The sequence below is a fragment of the Balaenoptera borealis genome (genome assembly GCF_965194805.1).
Source record: "Balaenoptera borealis genome assembly, chromosome: 1".
Taxonomy (NCBI): Eukaryota; Metazoa; Chordata; class Mammalia; order Artiodactyla; family Balaenopteridae; genus Balaenoptera; species Balaenoptera borealis.
In genome coordinates, this window is record NC_138860.1 from 60,594,630 (window position 1) to 60,614,398 (window position 19,769).

Here is a 19,769-nt window from a genome sequence, read left to right on the forward strand (position 1 = left end):
TTATCAGCAAGAAGTTTCGATATCTGTTGATGTCTTCTCTACCCTCTGCTTACAGAGGGTAAGTATTAAGTATCTTAATACTTCCTCTTATAGCTAGACACATTAACTCCTTATTAGTTATTGACATGGGGTCTCATCCAAATGAAGTTTCCAGATAAAGTAATAAATCTACTAACCTTCCTTAAAAGCTGTCAGGTTTTGTAGTGCTAGGGGAGCTGAATGAATGAATGAACAAGTAATGCCCTATTAAGAAGGGGTAGTTTATGTAAAGACAGTTTTTTCTGATTGCTTCTGAATTTTCTTTGAGGATTGGAAGCATTGTGGTTTATTTCTTCTTATCCTGGCTGAACATGGGGGCAATTCTAAGTACAGTATTCAGGAAACATTCAAGTCAACAAGGATTTATTGAAAAACTAATGAATCCCAGGCTCTAAGAAAAAGGTATAATTCCAGACACCAGGCCCTCAGCACCTAGCACAAGATGGCAAATGACCTCTGATAGGCACTGACCTTCAGAAATGTGGGAAAGGTGTGGAGCCTGAATTCTACTTGCAGCTTCCCCCAAAGAGGGGGAAGTTTTTTGGCTTGGTCTTGAACCTCAGATTTCTTCAGTTGCAGAAACACAAACATGTGAAAATACAAGGCCCACCTGGCAGAAATGAAGATAGCAAAACACTTCTCAGTTTCAGGGTTTAGTGACTTGCTTTGAAATATTAAGAAGGAAAGTATAAGTCAAACGAACAATGGAGATGAGACTTCGGTGACAGACTGACTACCCAGCTAGACAACTGGGTACCTTTCCAAATGCTGGAGGAAATGAAGCAAGATGGTCCCTGAGGAGGTTGGTTTCTTGTTCAGGCAACCACCCTACCAACCACAGATTGTTATTGACAAGTCCTTAGTAGTTTAGTGAGCTGTAGTTTAAAGTACAAAAGAAAAACTGGAGAGACAGAAGGCAACAGAGGACAATTATAAAGTAATTTATAAGCCATATGAAGGAGTATGGACTTAATCTTGAGGTCTTTGGGGTATTAGTAACAGGGGTTGAAGCAGGTGAATGTCATGCTGAAATTTGCATCTTGGGAGTATCACTTTGCATAAAAGTATGCAAACATGGGAGATGAATGCCTCTGCGGGCAAAGAACTGTTTTGGAGGTATTTGAAGTTCTCAGGTTAAAGCCGATGATGCCTGTTTAGGGCAATAGCAATGAGGATGAGTTCATGAGATAACTGGTGGTAGAATCAACTGAATATGATTACTAATTGGCTAAGAGAGAGGGAGAAGATTCAAGTAAGTTGCCATGGTTCTGATCTGGGAACTGGTGGATGGTTACCATCTCTACTGTATTATTTACTGAGAAGGGAACACGAAAGAATGAGAAGTTTTGGAGGTGGCAATCATGGGTTCAGTTTTGTACCTGTTAAAATTTAGGTGTCTGTGGTTCAACCATAGTCCGTTGATTCTATCTGTAGCAAAAGGGCTACCTTGGGGCAGAAGAAATGGATTTGGAGGTTCTCACATTATAGGAAGTAATTGTATCTCAGGAGCAGGTACAATCACCCAGGGAGTATGTGCAGTGTGAGAATGGAAGAGGATGTGGGAGAGAGGGTAAGAGCCAGAGGAAGGTCAATATCAAACAAGTCAGCTAAGGTAAAGGCGAATGGGAAGAGGTTCCCAGAGATGTAGAAGGAAAATGAGGAGAGTACAGGGTCATGATCCTAAGGAAAAAGGGAAATGGAAACTATTTCAAATACTGCCATGATCCACTGGATATAATAAGGGTATCAGTAGGGAAATTGTTTTCAATGCTGAGGTCATGACAGAAGTCCTGTAGCCAGGGGTCGAGGAATCAGTGGGGAGGAGAACATAGAGGCAGAACGTATACATTATCTTTTTCATAAAACTTGGCTGGAAGGAGATGGAAGAGTCAGGAGGGGTAACTGGATAAGAACATAGGGTCCGTGAAGTTTCTTTTATTCTATGTTCTATTATTGCCCTATCTTCCATTAGATAGTGTAGATGGGTTCCCTGACTCTTCTCTAGGCTGAACTCCCTATCTCTGTGGGCAGGAAATCCACAAGCTATAAAGATTTCTTTCATGCTCACACCCACTGAGTGAAAGTCTTTTCTGGCACAATCTACCCAGAGCTGTTTTCTGGCCACAGGAACCACCTGTGTTTTAATTGCCACTAGATGGAAGCAGATCAATTTTTCAGATGTCCTTGGAGGACAGGAAGAGGAGATGCTGGCAGGAAGAGCATTAGGATTAAGTACCATATTAAGCTAATTGCCATATTAAGTTTAATGGTTCACTGATTTTTACAATGAACCAATCAATAGCTGTTTATTAACCCCTTTTTGTTGGAAAAATGTTCAGCTTGACTGAGACACCAAGAGGAGTAAATCCTTGTGCCAGACCTCAGGGAGATTATTATCTAGTTGGGAAGTTATGACAGAAATATAGAAAAACATTTCAGAAAAATAAAGGCAGAATATAGTAATGGCCAATGAATTCTGTATTGAAGACCAGACTTCTTCAGTACAGAAGATGTTTGGTGATCGCAGAAAACCTTACAAAGAAGATGGAACCTGGGTTGGTTTTTGAAGGATGGATAGGGTTTAGGTGTATGGACAGAAGCAGGGAAGGCAGTCTGGAAGAGGGAAATGATGTAAATGGTATGGTACTGGGATTCTGAAAACATTCAGGGGCCAGTGAGTAGAACTACCTAGAGCCCGTGGTGTACTGAGGAGCTGTGAACAGAAGTTGGAAGGGAAGCCTTGCCCCATCAACACAGGTCTTGCACACTTCACCAGACATTCCAGAAGGAGGTAGCAAAGAAGAATTATTTGCCCAGGTGCCTTGGGATACTTCAAATTTATTGGCCAAAGTGACCATAGAATCACAGAATTTTAGTTCTGGAAAGGACCTTGGTATTCAAACTCTCTTGATAATTGAGCTAATTAAATAACTTTCCTATAGTGCCTGAGCTAGTGACAGAGTTAGTTACAATAATAACAAACATTTATCAAACATTAATTCCATGCTGTGCACTGTTCTGAGTGTCTTGCATGTCTTAAATCATTAAAGATTGCCTACAAGCCTGTGGATGTAGGTACTATTAATATTTCCATTGTAAGGTGAAGGAACGATGAATTTAATTAACTACCTGAGGTCACTGAATAAATGGCAAAGCTGAGATTTGCATCCATCTAGATCCAAAGATCATGTTCTTAACGTTTATGCTTCTAGAACCCAGGTTGGAGGTGTAAGTCCCAGACACCCTCCTCCTCCAGTATTGTAAATTTTTTTGCACTGAAACCATTGTGGGATGGCACTGAGGAAGGGTGGAGTGGAAGAAGTAGGGTGTGTTTCTAAAACAAGCCAAAGGTAAAATGAACACCATCACAACACCATGTATCAGTTTTTTTTAAGCCCTTGAGCTAACACTCATAGTCCTTTGTGCTGATTCCTATTAGCATTTGGTTGGTGAATAACTGACTCCTAGTGCATTTGTGGTTTCAATTCTTGCTGGGTTATTTTGACTCTTCTGCAAACTGGTTCTGTTTATCACCTCATTTGGTTTCTAGAGTCTAAATTCTGCCTGGGTAAAAGCTACGCCCAAGATACACAGGAAGATACGATGCCAACCTCAGAGAGGGGGGTTATATGAAATTTTGTTTTCAGAAACATTTTTATCTCTGTAATTGGCAAGCGCGCTTGCAGCTGCTGAACTGTGGTTTACCCTGGTGGCTCACCATGACAGCAGAGTCTCAGGATCTGGTTCTCCCTTTGAAAGGTGTTATTCAGACATACCCTATTTGGTTCTCCCTTGTTCTCTCCAAGAATGAGTTGTTTTACACACACAAGTGTCATTTTTTTTTCCCACAAAACTAAATTTGTCATCATCTCCTTAAATCATATCCCACCAGAATCAGGCATGCAGAACCACTACCATACCTTTCACGAGTTTTGATGTTCTCTAATTTCTCTTTCCATTTAAATATACCTTATTTTACTTTTCTGACTTTTCACTGTTCAAAATCTATCAAAATGCCCTTCATATTCATTAGCCCTGAAGACAAAGCCTGTCCCGCCAAAATTTCTCTCAGTGTGTTCTGAGGAATAGCCACTTAAGCATTACCAGGGAGCTTGTTAGAAATGCAGAATCTCAGGCCCACTCAGACCTGAATCAGGGTCTGTGTGTGTTTTTTTTTTTTTAACATCTTTATTGGAGTATAATTGCTTTACAATGGTGTGTTAGTTTCTGCTTTATAACAAAGTGAATCAGTTATACATATACATATGTCCCCATATCTCTTCCCTCTTGCGTCTCCCTCCCTCCCATCCTCCCTATCCCACCCCTCTAGGTGGTCACAAAGCACCGAGCTGATCTCCCTGTGCTATGCGGCTGCTTCCCACTAGCTATCTATTTTATGTTTGGGAGTGTATATATGTCCATGCCACTCTCTCACTTTGTCACAGCTTACCCTTCCCCCTCCGCATATCCTCAAGTCCATTGTCTAGTAGGTCTGTGTCTTTATTCCCGTCTTGCCCCTAGGTTCTTCATGACCTCTTTTTTTTTTTTTCTCTTAGATTCCATATATATGTGTTAGCATACGGTATTTGTTATTCTCTTTCTGACTTACTTCACTCTGTATGACAGACTCTAGGTCCATCCACCTCACTACAAATAACTCAATTTTGTTTCTTTTTATCGCCAAAAAATCTTGAAACAATAAATGCTGGAGAGGGTGTGGAGAAAAGGGAACACTCTTGCACTGTTGGTGGGAGGGTCTGTGTTTTAACACCTTGTCTAGGTGGTAAGCACCTGAAAGGGTGAGAAGCGTTGCTTTAGGGTTTTCTTCTCATTCCTGTGCCTTAGTGAATGTCCTGCATCTTGTAACTCATCTGAAAGAGTTCCTTTACTCTTCTGACCTTTAGTGACTATTTACCTTTACTACCAACACTTTATTTTTTACAATTTTTAGGCTCCTGAGTTTAATTTATTTTCTCTTGTTTATCATTCAGCATGGATGAGCCGTATTAAACGACCTGCTGTGAAAGAAAATTCCTGGGAAACTGAAGTGTCCCTGGATCCTTCAAATCCCCCTCCATGCAAAGTTTTGCCTGGTGGCATCTTCTACACTGAAGATGAAGTGTGTCTATTTCAGTGCATCTGCAAAGTTTTCAATACGACCAGCTGCTCCTTCTGTTTCCATTTTGCCCCATCACCCCTACCCCCACAAGTTTCCCCCCAAGTGCGCAGTTGTGGGTTTTATAGCTCAGTATTTTATTATTTTTTCCATGGACAAACAAGACCATGGGGAAAGGATTACTGTGGAACATAAATATGCCAATTTCACTCTTTCTCGACTCTGGCTTCCAGCTTCAATTCTGAGCTGTACCTGATGACATATCCTTTGAAATATAGTGAAAATTTGATACATATGCAACTACAGGCTCAGTTTTGTTACAGATCACATTTTACCTCCCCAGCCCTCCAGTGTACAGTGGAGACCTATTCCTATAGAAAGTTTATAAAATTGATGTTACCCTTGCTTTCCAGCTCCAGCAGAGTAATGGGGATCTGCTCCAACTAGGAAAAGTCCTATTTGCACTGCAGCCCCAGCTTCTATAAATGGAGGCCATCCTATTTCACTGCCTTCAGGCTCCCGCCTTCTTCAGCCATCTCCCCTTCTCAGTTGCCTGACTTCCACACGGAGCAGCTCATGACCACCAAGCAAAATGAGAGATGAGAAAGATAGCCTGCACTGTTGGTTTTTTTTTTTTTTTTGGATTTGGGTTTTAATGTCTCATTTTTGTTATTGGGGGTCCTTCCTCACCCCCAATCCTCTTACGTATCCACCTAGATTCTATCTACTCTTTATGATTCACCTCGGGCATCCCCCACCCTTACCACTGTTTTCATAACAAGTCCTTAATTAGTCCAGCCTGTGACAAACTCCCCTTCCTGGCCTCCTACTGTGAGGTTAGTCAGTAACATGCAATTTTATACTTAAATACAGTTTTTTAAAAAAACGTTACCTAGTTTGTTATTTTTAAAATTATCATATGTGTGTTTTCTCCCCAGTGAAATTGAATCCCCTTAAAGGCAGAAATTGGGCCACATTCCTGGAATGTCTAATTCATTACTTGACACTTACTTAGTAAATGTGCATTCAATAAATCCGAAAGAGAACACAGTGTACTGTTGATATCACTTGCAGCGAACTCTCTCTCCACGGCATGTGACAACCCATACAGATACTCATCTAATGTCAAGGGCTGAATTCTTATAAGAGAATAGGGCCCTGTGTAAAAACTAGCTGGAAATACCTCCTTGCGCCATGGCCAATACAGCTTTCATATAAACTTCTACATTTTATGAGAATGATTTTTTTTGTGATGATTACATGCTCCTTTCTCAAAGCCATCTCAGATTTTGCACGACACCAAGGGCTGTTGCAAAAGATCCTCCATGCTGTGCACCATAAATTGAGGATGTGCCATTCACATTCATGTAGCTTAGAATGCATCCCTCAGAGTTATACAGTGCACAACCTGCATGGACTCCCATGGCAGCCCTGATTGCAAGAGCTTATTCAACTAAGACATCAGGATCAAAGAACACAAGTGGAGGCTACTTCTTGGGGGTAAGATGTATACAGACTTAAAAACACAGTCCTATGCTTAAGCCCTAAGGCTACTATATGATCTTAGGAATTATGTCATGCCACATTCCTTAAATAAAGATTCATAAGATTCATAAATAAATAAATAAAGATTCATAAAATAAATTTCTCAAAGACCTTGGGCTTAACCTTCCTGAGACTTAGTCGTAAGAGTGAAATATGCCTTGTTTACCTCACAGGGTTATTGCAATGACTGAGTTGGGTCTGAAATTGCTTTGTGAACTGAACCTTAAATGTAGATTTTTTTTCTCCCGCCCAAATCTTGTCTTTCATGCATTCTTAGTGTAGGATTCTGGGTCTTATGCAAGGTCTTGAACAGAAGCAGGTCTGAGGCCTTCTCCTGAGATTAGAAGCTAGAGAGGGTCCTTCACTTGTGTTCAAATTGCAACCCAGGGCTCGGATTTTCACCGCAGAAGGTCGGCTCTGCTACCTGTGCCCTTGCTGGGGTGAGATGGAAGGGAATGGTTTGGGGAATCAGACCCACTTGGTTGGGATCCTGTCTCTGCCTCCATGGGGTGAAACTGTAAGTCATTAACCTCTCTGAATTCCAGATTTATTTACAAAATAGGGATACCATTATCTTCCTCACACAGTTATGCTGCAGATTAAATGAAATAACCCCTTTCTCCCATAACCTGGAATACCAGCCTTTGTGAAATCAACAGAATCCAAGGGACACAGAATAATCCATTCCTCTGGATTTGTTTGCCAGAGCTCAGTGGACCTGGGCTATATTATTTTAGTTTCCTCGAGAAATAGTTTATTAAATTACGATTTAATCTTATGACTTTAGCTCTGATAAGAAAAATCTGTCCCCTGAATGTTACCTGCTTCCCATGCGTGGCCCTAGTTTTCACCCCTAAGACTGTTCTGTGTTCTTTGACACATGTCTGAAACAGACCTAACTCCATAATAATTTAATGAGAAGAGATGAGGCAAGAAAGAGGCTTTAGATCCAAACCACACTGTGGAAAATTAATAAAGTTATCCTTTGGACATCTATGCTCTTCCCATTCAAAGTTCCTATTCTCTGCAAGCACAAACCTGTAAATATTCTACTACAAACACAGATGCGTATTCAGGTTGCTTTGAAGGAGGAGTTTAAGGTAAAGAGACTGCTTCCTTAGTTTGGGAAAACAGCAGATATGAAAGAACAGCCACAAAAAGCAAAGTTGGAACAAAATATTTTGGCAGAAACAAAATATTTAGAAGAAAATCAGTACCAAAGTGACCATGAAAATTAAGCTGTCTGGGAATTTTGAGAACTCTCAGAGAGGGTTTTGGGCTTCCATAATGATCAGTAGTGTAATGCATTGTATAATCTATTAATAATAATCCATAAAATTCATTAATAATCTGGATTTTAAGGGGCAGAGAGACCCTACCTGACATCTGGGTTACATTCCTCATAGAATTTAATCCTTGGCCACAGGTATTATTATCCCCATTTCAAATTTTAGGAAACTGAGGCTCAGAGACATTAAATAACTTAAGTCCACATGGTTAGTAAGTGTCTGTTTAACAAGTAAGGAAAGGTGATATTAAAAAGAGCTGTGTGTGACAAGGGTTTAATTTCCAAAATATACAAACAGCTCATACAACTCAATGCCAAAAAACAAACAACCTAATCAGAAAATGGGCAGAAGACCTAAATAGACATTTTTCCGAAGAAGACATACAGATGGTCAACAGGCCCATGAAAAGATGCTCAACATCACTAAGAGAAATGTAAATCAAAACTACAACGAGGTATCATCCCACATCAGTCAGAAAGGCCACCATTAAAAAGTCCACAAACAGTAAATGCTGGAGAGAATGTGGAGAAAAGGGAACCCTCCTACACTGTTGGTGGGAATGTAAATTGGTGCAGCCGCTATGGAGAACAGTACGGAGGTTACTTTAAAAATAGAGCTACATATAATGCTGAGCATATATCCAGAGAAAACTCTAATTTGAAAAGACGCATATGCACCCGATTGTTCATAGCAGCACTATTTACAATAGCCAAGACATGGAAGCAACCTAAATGTCCATCAACAGAGGAATGGATAAAGAAGATGTGATATATATACACAGTGGAATATTACTCAGCCATAAAAAAGAATGAAATAATGCCATTTGCAGCAACATGGATGGACCTAGAGATTATCATATTAAGTGAAGTAAGTCAGATAGAGAAAGACAAATATCATATGATATCACTTATATGTGGAATTTAAAATATGGCACAAATGGACATATTTACAAAACAGAAACAGACTCGTAGACACAGAAAACAAACTTATGGTTACCAAAGGGGAAAGGTGGTAGGGAGGGATAAATTAGGTGTTTGGGATTAGCAGATACAAACTACTATATATAAAACAGATAAACAACAAGGTCCTACTGTATAGCACAGGGAACTATATTCAATATCTTATAATGAAAAAATATGAAAAAGAATATATATGTATAACTGAATCACTTTGCTGTACAGCAGATACTAACACATTTAAAATAAATAAATAAATAAAATCAAAACTAAATAAAATAAACACATTAAACTAATACATTAAAAAATAAAAAATAAATAAATTTTAAAAATAAATAAATTAAAAATAAAATAAAAGGAGCTATGTGTCTAATGTTGAAGAGAAAAGGGAATTAAAAAATCACTCAAAGTAGATTTTATTTTATTTATTTATTTATTTTATTTTTTAATTTTTAATTTTTTTGACCACATTTTCGTCTTCGTTGCTGTGCATGGGCTTTCTCTAGTTGCGATGAGCAGGGGTTACTCTTCATTGCAGTGTACAGGCTTCTCATTGTGGTGGCTTCTCTTGTTGTGGAGCATGGGCTCTAGGCACATGGGCTCAGTAGTTGCGGCAGGCAGGCTCTAGAGTGCAGGCTCAGTAGTTGTGGTGCATGGGCTTAGTTGCTCTGCGGCATGTGGGATCTTCCCGGACCAGGGCTTGAACCCATGTCCCCTGCATTGGCAGGGGGGTTCTTAACCACTGCGCCACCAGGGAAGTCCCAGATTTGATTTTAAATACTAATGCTGGGCTCCTTGAGCAGGCGAAAAGAATGTGTCCGTTCCCCAGTTCACACCAAAATCATCCAAGAAAGTGACCTTGAGAGAACAGGCTGTGTCTCTTGATCTCAGCATCCTTAGAACACATCCCTATATATGGAGGTCAATAGATGATCAAAATGGTTATTGAGTGTTAAATTATATGGGCATGTTTAGTGTGAAGAGGGGCTGACGGCATGGGATAGTGGTTTTCAACTAACCAATTAAACATCTACTGAAAACTCCCTATTATAAGAAATGTTACCAGAGGCTGGAACACACAGGGGCTGAGTCATGCCCTGAGGGACCCAGCATCTGGAGGTGGAGGGAGAAAAACACCTCTAACTGCAAGTGGAGGCAGTGTGAACTATGGCGTGCTGGGTGTGCAAGCTCAGAGACACCACGGCCCAGAGTAGACAGGGGCCACTTGTCAAAGGGCAGCAGAATTTATAGCTAAAGTAGATTCTGAAGGAGGTCTAATTAGGAACCAGAAGGTAAGTTAAGTATCCAAGACAAAGGTATTGAAGTCAGAGTTGTCAGACAGGTCTATAAGCTTAGCAGAGAACCAGCAATGAAAAAGGTACAGAATAGCTTTAAACAGCAGACTAACACTGGTGAAGTTTACTCGGTAGTTTCTGGGAAAACTTGAGCAAGAGAGGGACAGGATCACAATGATATTCTGGGAAGATCAGCGTGTCTAGGGGTTTAGGAATGGAAAGAAGCGGAAGCAGGGAGACTGGTCAGTAAATGTAAACATTCAAGCATGATGACTACGGTGGAGCCAGGAAGATTCCAAAGTGAAACATGATCAAGGCTTTGGTCTCTGACTGGTTGGGGTCCAGAGACAGGGAGGGGGACTGCAAGGGAGTGTAACAAAGCATTCAGAAAGGAAAGACACAAAACAAAGACTCTGGTTAAAAATGGTTTATGCAAATGTTCTTTTTGTTTCTTTTACAAAGATCTTGTAGGAAAGTCCCTCCTTTGTTATATTTCCTCTGCTTGAACATATCTCTTTTATTCTTAATATAGGATTGAGTCAAGGATATGTCAAAATGGCTTTGGATTCACGAAGACAAGTGGCAGAGGAGACTGAGGATGGAAGAAGTTCCCAAACTAAGGGCTTTTAAAGATGTGGGTTTGAATCAGTTCTGACCCTTAAGTGAAAGCAATCTGAGTTTAATTTCCAAAATACAGTTTTGACAGAAACCCTCATGCAAACCGGCCTCCCCTGTCTCAGTGTGCTGGGACCTGTCCAGTGGGCTCATTTTTGGTTATGTGGTCAGTTTCAGGCGGATTTAGAGTTAACAGACAGGAGGCATGTTTGATGATACCCATGACATGCACAATTGTGCTAGTTACTTCTGAAGCACTGTGTGAATGTTCTAGAGAAATCAGTATTTCTTTAGAAAGCATATACTCACAGGAGTAGTTTCTGAACTTTTCTATTATGAGGAATACTCATTAAAGTTTAAAAATTGCAGGACAGTAGTTATTTTTATTACCCACTAATTGAGAAAATACAGATTATATATGGATGCTCAAAATAAAAGCTCCTTACCCAGAGGGCAGTTAAGGCCCAGAGATTAGAAACTACTGCTTGTTGCTACACTGCAATATGTTTAAAGAGCCCAGCTTTATAGATATCAGGCCTCTCATCTTCATCAAAGAGTATATTCAATTGCAATCCTCATGCAAAAATGTCTATGTTTGATTTCATGGAGGTGTATAGAACACAACAATTAATCAATTCTATTACACATGGAACATGTACAGAAATAGATCATATAATAGACGATAAAGCAGGTGTCAATAAGTTTTAAAGAACCAGAATCATACAGATCAAAGCCTCCTCTGTTATAAGTTAATTAAAAAAAATAAACTTTTGAAAATCCCAGTATGCTTAATAATTTTAAAATATTTAAATAACTCCTAAGTCAAAAAAATCACACAAAAATTTGATTATAATTGAATAATATTTAAGATACTACATTTGGTAATTGTGGAGTACAGCAAAAGAAATATCAAGGAAATTTTATCATTTTAATGCTTATATTAGAAAAGCAAAAAGGCAAAAAATTAAACACCCCACTTAAGAAGTTAGAGGACAAAAATGATAGAATAAACGATAAGAAAGTAAAAAAAGAGGGAAATAATAAATTTAAGAGCAGAAATTAATATATAGAAAAAAAATAGAGAATCAAAGAGGATCAAAAAGTAGACAAACTGATCAAGGAAGTAGAGAAAAATGGTATAAATATACAAAATTAGGAGTATAGAAAAGATACAGCTAATGATATCACAGATGATTTTTCTTTAATTAAAACATTAAGAACAACTTAATAACAATATATTTGGTAATAGTCAAAATAAACAAATTTGCTGAAAAAAATGTACTTGCCAAATTCACTATTTACTCCTGAAGAAATAAAAAGCCTGAATGGTCTCCTATAATCAATAAAGAGTTTGAAACTGGAGTTAAAACTCTTCCCACAAAGTAAACATCAGGCTCAGATAGTTTTACAGGTGAGTTCTACCAATTAAAAAAAAAAAAAAAAAAACTACCCAGATTTTTTCCAAATATATCCAACATTTTCTAGAGATATGAAAAGAACTATCCCCCAGTTATTTTATGGAGGCCAAAATATCCTTGATTTAAAAACCAGATAAAGACTGCAAGAAAAAGAAATTACAGTCCAATCTCTTATGAATATACGTGAAAAAATCTTAAACACAGTATTAGCAAGCCAAATATAGCAGAAAATAAAAAACATAACTTCATGCTCAATTTATTTCTGAACTATAAGGGTAGAATTTGCATTAGAAAATTTCTAACCATAATCACCTTCTTAGTAGCTTAGTGGAGAAAAACCCCATAATCATCTCAATCAATATTGCCAAAATAAAAGAATCCATGATTTTTAAAAAGGAAAAGAAAAGCTTTTAGCAAGCTAGAAGAGGGAATTTCCTTAACCAAAAAAAAGAGATTCTTAGTAAACACTGCGACAAACATCACCCTTAATGGTGAATTGTTAGAAGCTGTGCCTCTTTAATTGGGGGTCAGCCAATGATACTGAACAACTGTAGTAGCCGTGAAATTCACCACTCAGATCTCCTGTTTAGGGAGCCAAGTTGACTGACCTTCCTAGCCGCTACCCCTCTGGATCCACCACCACCTTCATGCTGAGGCTACACATCATTCAGGCTGCTCTCAGTCAGTGACTGACAAAAATTTCTGATATAGCTCGAGCCCATCATATGGGTGTGGACTCCTCTAATGGGCAACGTTGCCTCAAGGATTCCCTTTTGGCCTGGCTGAAGCTGTCTCAGGGCTGTGCTACAGTCTGAAATCCTTCCTACTCACTTCTCCTTCCTTTCTCTTCTTTTAATAGGTGTCATGCTTGTACCCCATCCTGAAGGCTCTTCCTATCTACTTCTGCTCTGTTCCCTTTATCCTTCACAGGTGTTTCTTTTAAAGAAAATACTAAGAACAACTTAATGTTCAACACAGCTCTTGAACGTCTACCCATCTAAGTGCCTATTTCTTGGAGAACCTGTACTGACACACTAACCACACACTAACCACGACTACTTCTATTCAGCACTGCACTGTGTACTGGAGGTCTGGTCAGCGTGGTCTCTGAACCTCGACTTAGGTTCTAGACACACTAGGGTAGTTGCTTTTCCTTGAATTCACTCTGTGCTTTTCTGTTTCCGAATCTTTACTTGAGCCATTACCTCCACTTCCCCCATTCTCCATTTATTTAAGTCTAGCCCATCCTATAAGACCCAGCTCACAAAAGGGGATTTTTCCTAAATTTCTAAACTGGAGTAATCTTTTCTTCTACTAAAATTCAACAGAACTCTGTGAATTCACATTGTGTCATGCATATCTTATTTATGTGTATGATTCTTCTACTAGATAATTAACTCCTGAAATTGGCCACGGCTAGATAATTAACTCCTGAAAATTGCTTGCCACTGTGCTCATAAATGTTAGAATTATCAAGATCAAAACCTAATCCATCTATAAAGATATATATAATAAAAAAATGAAATAATGCCATTTACGGCAACATGGATGGACCTAGAGATTATCATACTAAGTGAAGTAAGTCAGACAAAGACAAATAGCATATGATATCACTTATATGTTAAATCTAAAAAATGATAACAAATCAACTTATTTATAAGACAGAAATAGACTCACAGACATTGAAAACAAACTTATGGTTACTAAAGGGGAAAGGGGTGGGGGAGGGATAAATGAAGAGTTTGGGATTAAGAGATACACACTACTATATATAAACTAGGTAAACAACAAGGACCTACTGTGTAGTACAGGGAACTATATTCAATATCTTGTAATAACCTAGTATGGAAAAGAATCTGAAAACGGAATCACTTAGCTGTACACCTGAAACTAATACAACATTGTAAGTCAACTATACTTCAATTAAAAAAAAAAACCTAATGCATCTATCTACGGGTTGCAAATAAAAATTAAAAAATACTAATACAAAACATTTTTACTTATTCCACCACACTTCATCTCAGGGATAACAGAATAAATGTCAGCATGGATCCAAACCCTGCAGATCATTTTAGCTTTCAAGATCATTTTAGCTTTCCTTTTGCAGGAAGGTTAGCTACAAGATCATTTTAGCTTTCCTTTTGCAGGAAGGACTCTGAACAGTTCTTCCCTGAAAAAAAAAAAAAATAGTTCCAACGTGTAATTAAACTAGTATTCAGGAAGTTCTTCTTTACATCTAGCTTAAATTCCTCTTGCTACGACCTCAGTATATTTTCTGTTCTTTGGGGGAACTGGTACAGACAGGTATGATTGACCAACTCTTCCACAAAGAGAAAGCCAATATTCTAGTTACAGTTAACCCAAGATTTTATTTTTGCCAACACTTGAGTGCTTTTAAAAATTGTAACAGAATCTGGTGGTGGCCCTGAACTATTCCACTCTGGGTACGGGTTTACTTCTCCTGGTTAGGGTTAGCATTTCTCCCATGGCTGGTGCTGTTCTAGGCTAGGCCACTTCCTCGAAGCAGGAGAGAGATTCGGTGGGTCATCTGGAAATACTCCCTGAGGTCATAGGCCACCACTTCCCCTTCCTGTTCTATTGAGATGTAATGCCCAAGGTTGCCTCCCTGGCCAAGCCCTAGCCAGCCCCCAGGTTGGCTCTTCTGTGTGTCAGCCTATGACTACCTATCAAACACTTTCACATCATGCCCGTAAGAAAGTCCTGGGAAAACCTGTGGGCTGGGGTTCTGACTCATGCACCCCAGCAACAATAGCAGAGGCAAACAAACAAGACATTTGGGCAGCAGGGTGTGCTGCCATAAGTGAAGATAAATTTAACTTTCAGCTTTGGAATGCTGACAAGGAATATGCCAAGAAACTCACTTTTCCTCAGAAGCCACTTGTTATTGCCAACTATCCTGTTCATCTGATTGGAGAGGAGGTTCCCTTTGTATTCTGAGACTCCGTCCTGACTGTGGATCCCAGCTGAACAGAATCCACCCCAGGATGCAGGACAGAGATGGGGTGCAGAATGGAGTTGATGTTCCTTAGCTCTGGAGCATCTGGTAGATGCTGAATGATAAATGAGCAGTTAGCACAAACACTGACACTAGTTAATCAGAGTTTGCTTTACCCTTCTTTCTCTGCCCCTGTATTTATTGGGCTTTAGAGAATAGTGAACTTGGAATTTAAAAGGCTTGAGTTTAACCCCAGGTCCTGAGTGTATAGCTATGTCTTATTTTCCATGGCTTTAAAATGAAAATATCACCTGCAGAAGGTCTCTGCAGCTAATGTTGTTCCTAAATTGCTCTTATGGACCCCCAAAATATCCAAACCAAGAGACTCTAATACAAGCCTACTTTGTCATTTTTATAAATGTAATGTGGATACCCTCAAAGCTCCTGCAGTGACTATTCCAGGGGACACCATTTATGTTGTATTCCACATGAATCACACGCCTTAGGGTTACATAATACTCTGGATACTATAATGTGATATTTGTACAAGAAGTAGTTACTCTTTATTGACAAACTAACACAATTGTCTCAAATCCACGTAACCATGTTGCAAGAAGGAACTGTTATCTCCATTTTACAAATGGGAAATCCGGGTCAGAAAAGTTCAATATGTTGACCTCTCTTTCCCCCTAAGAAAGTAAATAGTTAAGGATGAGGAATAAGGTTTTGAAATCTGTTTGTCTGATTCTAAAATGTGGGCTTTTCCTACTACTCTATCAATATCAAATACCTCAGCTGTAAATGGGTATTCCCTCATCCATCCAACAGATGCTTACTGAATGCTATTAATAATAACAGTCAGCAACTACTGACCACACACTATGTACCAGGCTGAGGACACATTTGGGAACAAGACCAACTTTGTCCCTGCATGCATGGAGCTTACTGGAAAGAGAAGCATTAGGCAACTAAGACAATAGCTAATACATTTGGGTTTAATATGTGACATATGTTGTTCTACGTGTTTTACATATATTTATTTAATCCTCACACCAACCCTGTGAGGTAGATATTATTTTTCTGTTTTGCAGATGAAGAAGCTGAGGAAGAAGGACGACTTGCCCAGGGTTACATAGCTGGTCAATGACAGATCTGGGATTAAAGACCAGGGAGTCTAGCTCCAAAGGGCACTTAACTACTAGCAATACTAACGATGATGTAAATCATTATTTCCTGACTACTGTAGTAAAGGCTATAAAGTAAAGGCATGGTGTGAAAGCATGTAATATTGGATTTATTTATTTTTATTCAAAGGGCATTAGTCTCTCAGTTTTTATTAAAATCCATACATGCATTTATAAAGAGAAAGAAGTTTAGGAATATGTGTGTGTGCATATTTTTTTTTAAGGACTTGAAACATTTATTTATTTATATTTTTTTGGCTGTTTTGGGTCTTCATTGCTGCACACGGGCTTTCTCTAGTTGCGGCGAGAGGGGGCTACACTTCGTTGCGGTGCACAGGCTTCTCATTGCGGTGGCTTGTCTTTGTTGCAGAGCATGGGCTCTAGGTGCACGGGCTCAGTAGTTGTGGCTCGAGGGCTCTACAGCACAGGCTCAGTAGTTGTGGCGCATGGGCTTAGTTGCTCCGCGGCATGTGGGATCTTCCTGGACAAGGGCTCAAACCCATGTCCCCTGCATTGGCAGGCGGATTCTTAACCACTGCGCCACCAGGGACGTCCTGTGTGTGCGTATTTTATAACAAATTCTTAACCACTATTTTCTAGGAGTTCAAGCAATTAAAAAAATTTTATTATTTATGATATTTTGGTAATATCCAATTTTTAAAAACAAGAATAACCTATTAATTTTATCATTACAAAAAATGATAGAGCCCTTTTAATCTTGGGAAAATGCTATAAAAACTGGATTTTGATTAAGAAATTATCTTTTAGTGGGGCTGAGGGGGGGAAAAACTGATGTTCAAAGGAAAAAAAATTCACAATGAATCTTTCCATGATTCACCTCTGTGGTGAAAATAAATAAAAAACACTAAATATTTCAACTAAATATTGAATAAGAGTCCTTTGGCTTCAGAAGATCTCACACTATACTCAAAGTTTTTAATTCAAATTTTTGATTTAAATCAAATAAGATAAACACCAGTAAGGGCCTACTCTTCATGAGAGGTATGTTATAAGGAAAGACCAAAGCCTTCTAAATCATTCAGAACCGGGTCCAAATCCTGACTCTTCCACTTCCGAATTAAATGAATTTGCCCCACTTATTTAATCTCTCTGAGGCTCAATTTCCACATTTGTGTAAAAAACAGAGGATACATCAGTGCTGCAGGGTCATTATGAGATTAAAGTCCACCATGAGATTAAATATCATCTACATAGGGTACCTGGCTTTTGCTCAATAAGTCATAATTTCTCTAATAAAGTAAACATTTTGTTTTAATATGGATGCTCAGGTTCATACCATAAAGTATGTCAACCCCTGCCTTTTTTAGTGAAATGTGTTATAAGCAACACTCAGTGCTAGTAAGAAAAAGAAGTCTAGAATGATATATGTGTATACATGTGTGTATATATATGTGCTTATTTATATATCTAACTCTGCTACTATTATCTCTGGGTGTTAGGATTTCAAGTGAGTTTTAGAAATGTCTCCTTACTAAGGTGACTTCCATCTGTGCTTCTCTGGGAAGCCCTCCCTGGCCCTAGGCTGCTCTTTCAGGGCTGGCTCTGGGGGTGAGGGATGAAGCAGCAGCAGATGGGACAGCCTCTAGGGACATAGGGAACAGATCTCGAGAAAAAAGAAAGAGAAGTCTAGAATGTCCATCTGTAACATACATTTATTTGTTTTCATACTCTTTTCCCCTGGAAAGTTTAAAATACTTTCTGTATCTGATAGGACATAGAACCAAATTTCTCCTACCAATACCTTTCCATGGTTACCCAGTGTGGTTAAATGCATGTTTCAGGTGTTGGAGGTGGCGGTTGTCTTTTTAGAAGAAAGCGACAAAGTGCTCTGACTCCTCAAGCGCTGGAGTCAAGGAATAAACCTATGTTGCTGTAACCTGTGGAAAAGAAACCTATAAACCTAATGGCTCAGTAAATGACCCAATAAACCTAAGTTCTGAATTTTTTAACTTCAGATTTGCCCCTAAATTTGCCCCATCTTAAAATGATGGATGGCTTCTTTTCTAGAAAGATGAAACCATTATCAAGCCAGAATGCTGAGGCTAACTTAGCTAGTCTTGATTGCTAATTACTGTTTGAACTTTTTCAAAGTATAAAATACACATGAAAAAGGGTACAGGTCAAGAATGTACAGCTTGATGGATTTTCACCAGCTGAACACATCTGCGTAATCAGCACCCAGATCAAATAACAGATCGTTACCACACCCCAGCAGCTTCCCTCACTACTTTTTTCAGTCAAGGGTAACCCCCTCAAGGGTAACCCCTTTCCTGATTTCCAACAACACAGGTTGGTCCAACCTGTTTTTGAACTTTATCTATAGAATCTTTCAGCACGTTCTCTTTTTTTGTCTGTTTTCTTTCTTCACTCAGCATTTCATCTACGAGACTCATCCATATTGTTGTGTATAGACTGTTGATCATCATTGCTTTAGAGCAACCTGTTGTATGTGTAACATTTTTTGATCAGATATTTATTTTCAACACATAGAGTTAAAAATAATTATGCACTGGTGTTAAGGCTTTCTTTCTCCAATTTCCTAACCCCCCCAATATGCAGTTTCCTAAAGGAGTTAGTCAAGGAAACTTTTCACTATAGAAAGGAAAATGTTGGATTCCCGTTAATTCTGGCTTGTTGAGATTTTTCCACAATGGGAGGTATTAACAGGGGAAGTATAATGCTGCCCGGGAAAGACATCCACTGTTTGTCATCCACATTTGCCAGGCCAGTGTAACTGACTTCCCGTGTAATTCCTGAGGCACTTGAAGACAGGAAAAGACGCTGCCGTCTCGCTGCTCCTGTGGGAGTGCCCAGACCAAAGCTGGAGCCAGGCCCAGGTGTGATGTGGTTTAAATTGGTCTCTGGTCCTGCCCCATTCTCCTTATCACCATCTGCAATCTCCTATTGCTCACTAAGAAGTCTGTGATTATGGTCTTCTTCATCAGTAGATACGCACCACCTAGAAATGACTTAACTCAGTAGTTTTCCACTATTTCACCACCTCCTATCAACCCAGTTGGGATTTTAGAGATAGTTTGAATAAGGCAATTTCCCTAGACCATGCTACGAGCTTTTGTACGTAATTGTGTCTTTATGTCAGAGATACTTGGAGATCAAGTGTCTCCTAAGGAGAGGAATATGAGTTGACAAACCTAGTAAGATACAGGAAACCCTAGTGAGAATATGAATCTTTTACAGGCAATGGAAAACAATTTGTAATTCCACACTAAAGAATAGGGTCTGTTAATACCATCAGCATTCTTCTAGAATGGTGAGGTCAGTCATGTGCATGGAAATGGGAAGAGCCAGAAATCTGGTGTTCCCCTCTGTGTCTC

At 39.1% G+C, this 19,769-nt stretch overlaps 1 protein-coding gene across 3 annotated transcripts in view; it reads left to right on the forward strand.

Moving 5' to 3' along the window:
• The window catches only part of SELL (selectin L), a 126,536-nt gene extending 117,387 nt beyond the window's left edge, over window positions 1-9,149 (forward strand). For all 3 annotated transcript variants that reach the window (XM_082395325.1, XM_082395324.1, XM_082395326.1), the window contains one exon: window positions 5,031-9,149. In XM_082395325.1, the coding sequence (XP_082251451.1) occupies window positions 5,031-5,049 (19 nt within the window). In that variant the 3' untranslated portion in view covers window positions 5,050-9,149. The remainder of the gene's footprint in view (window positions 1-5,030) is intronic.
• Window positions 9,150-19,769: the final 10,620 nt, after the last annotated feature.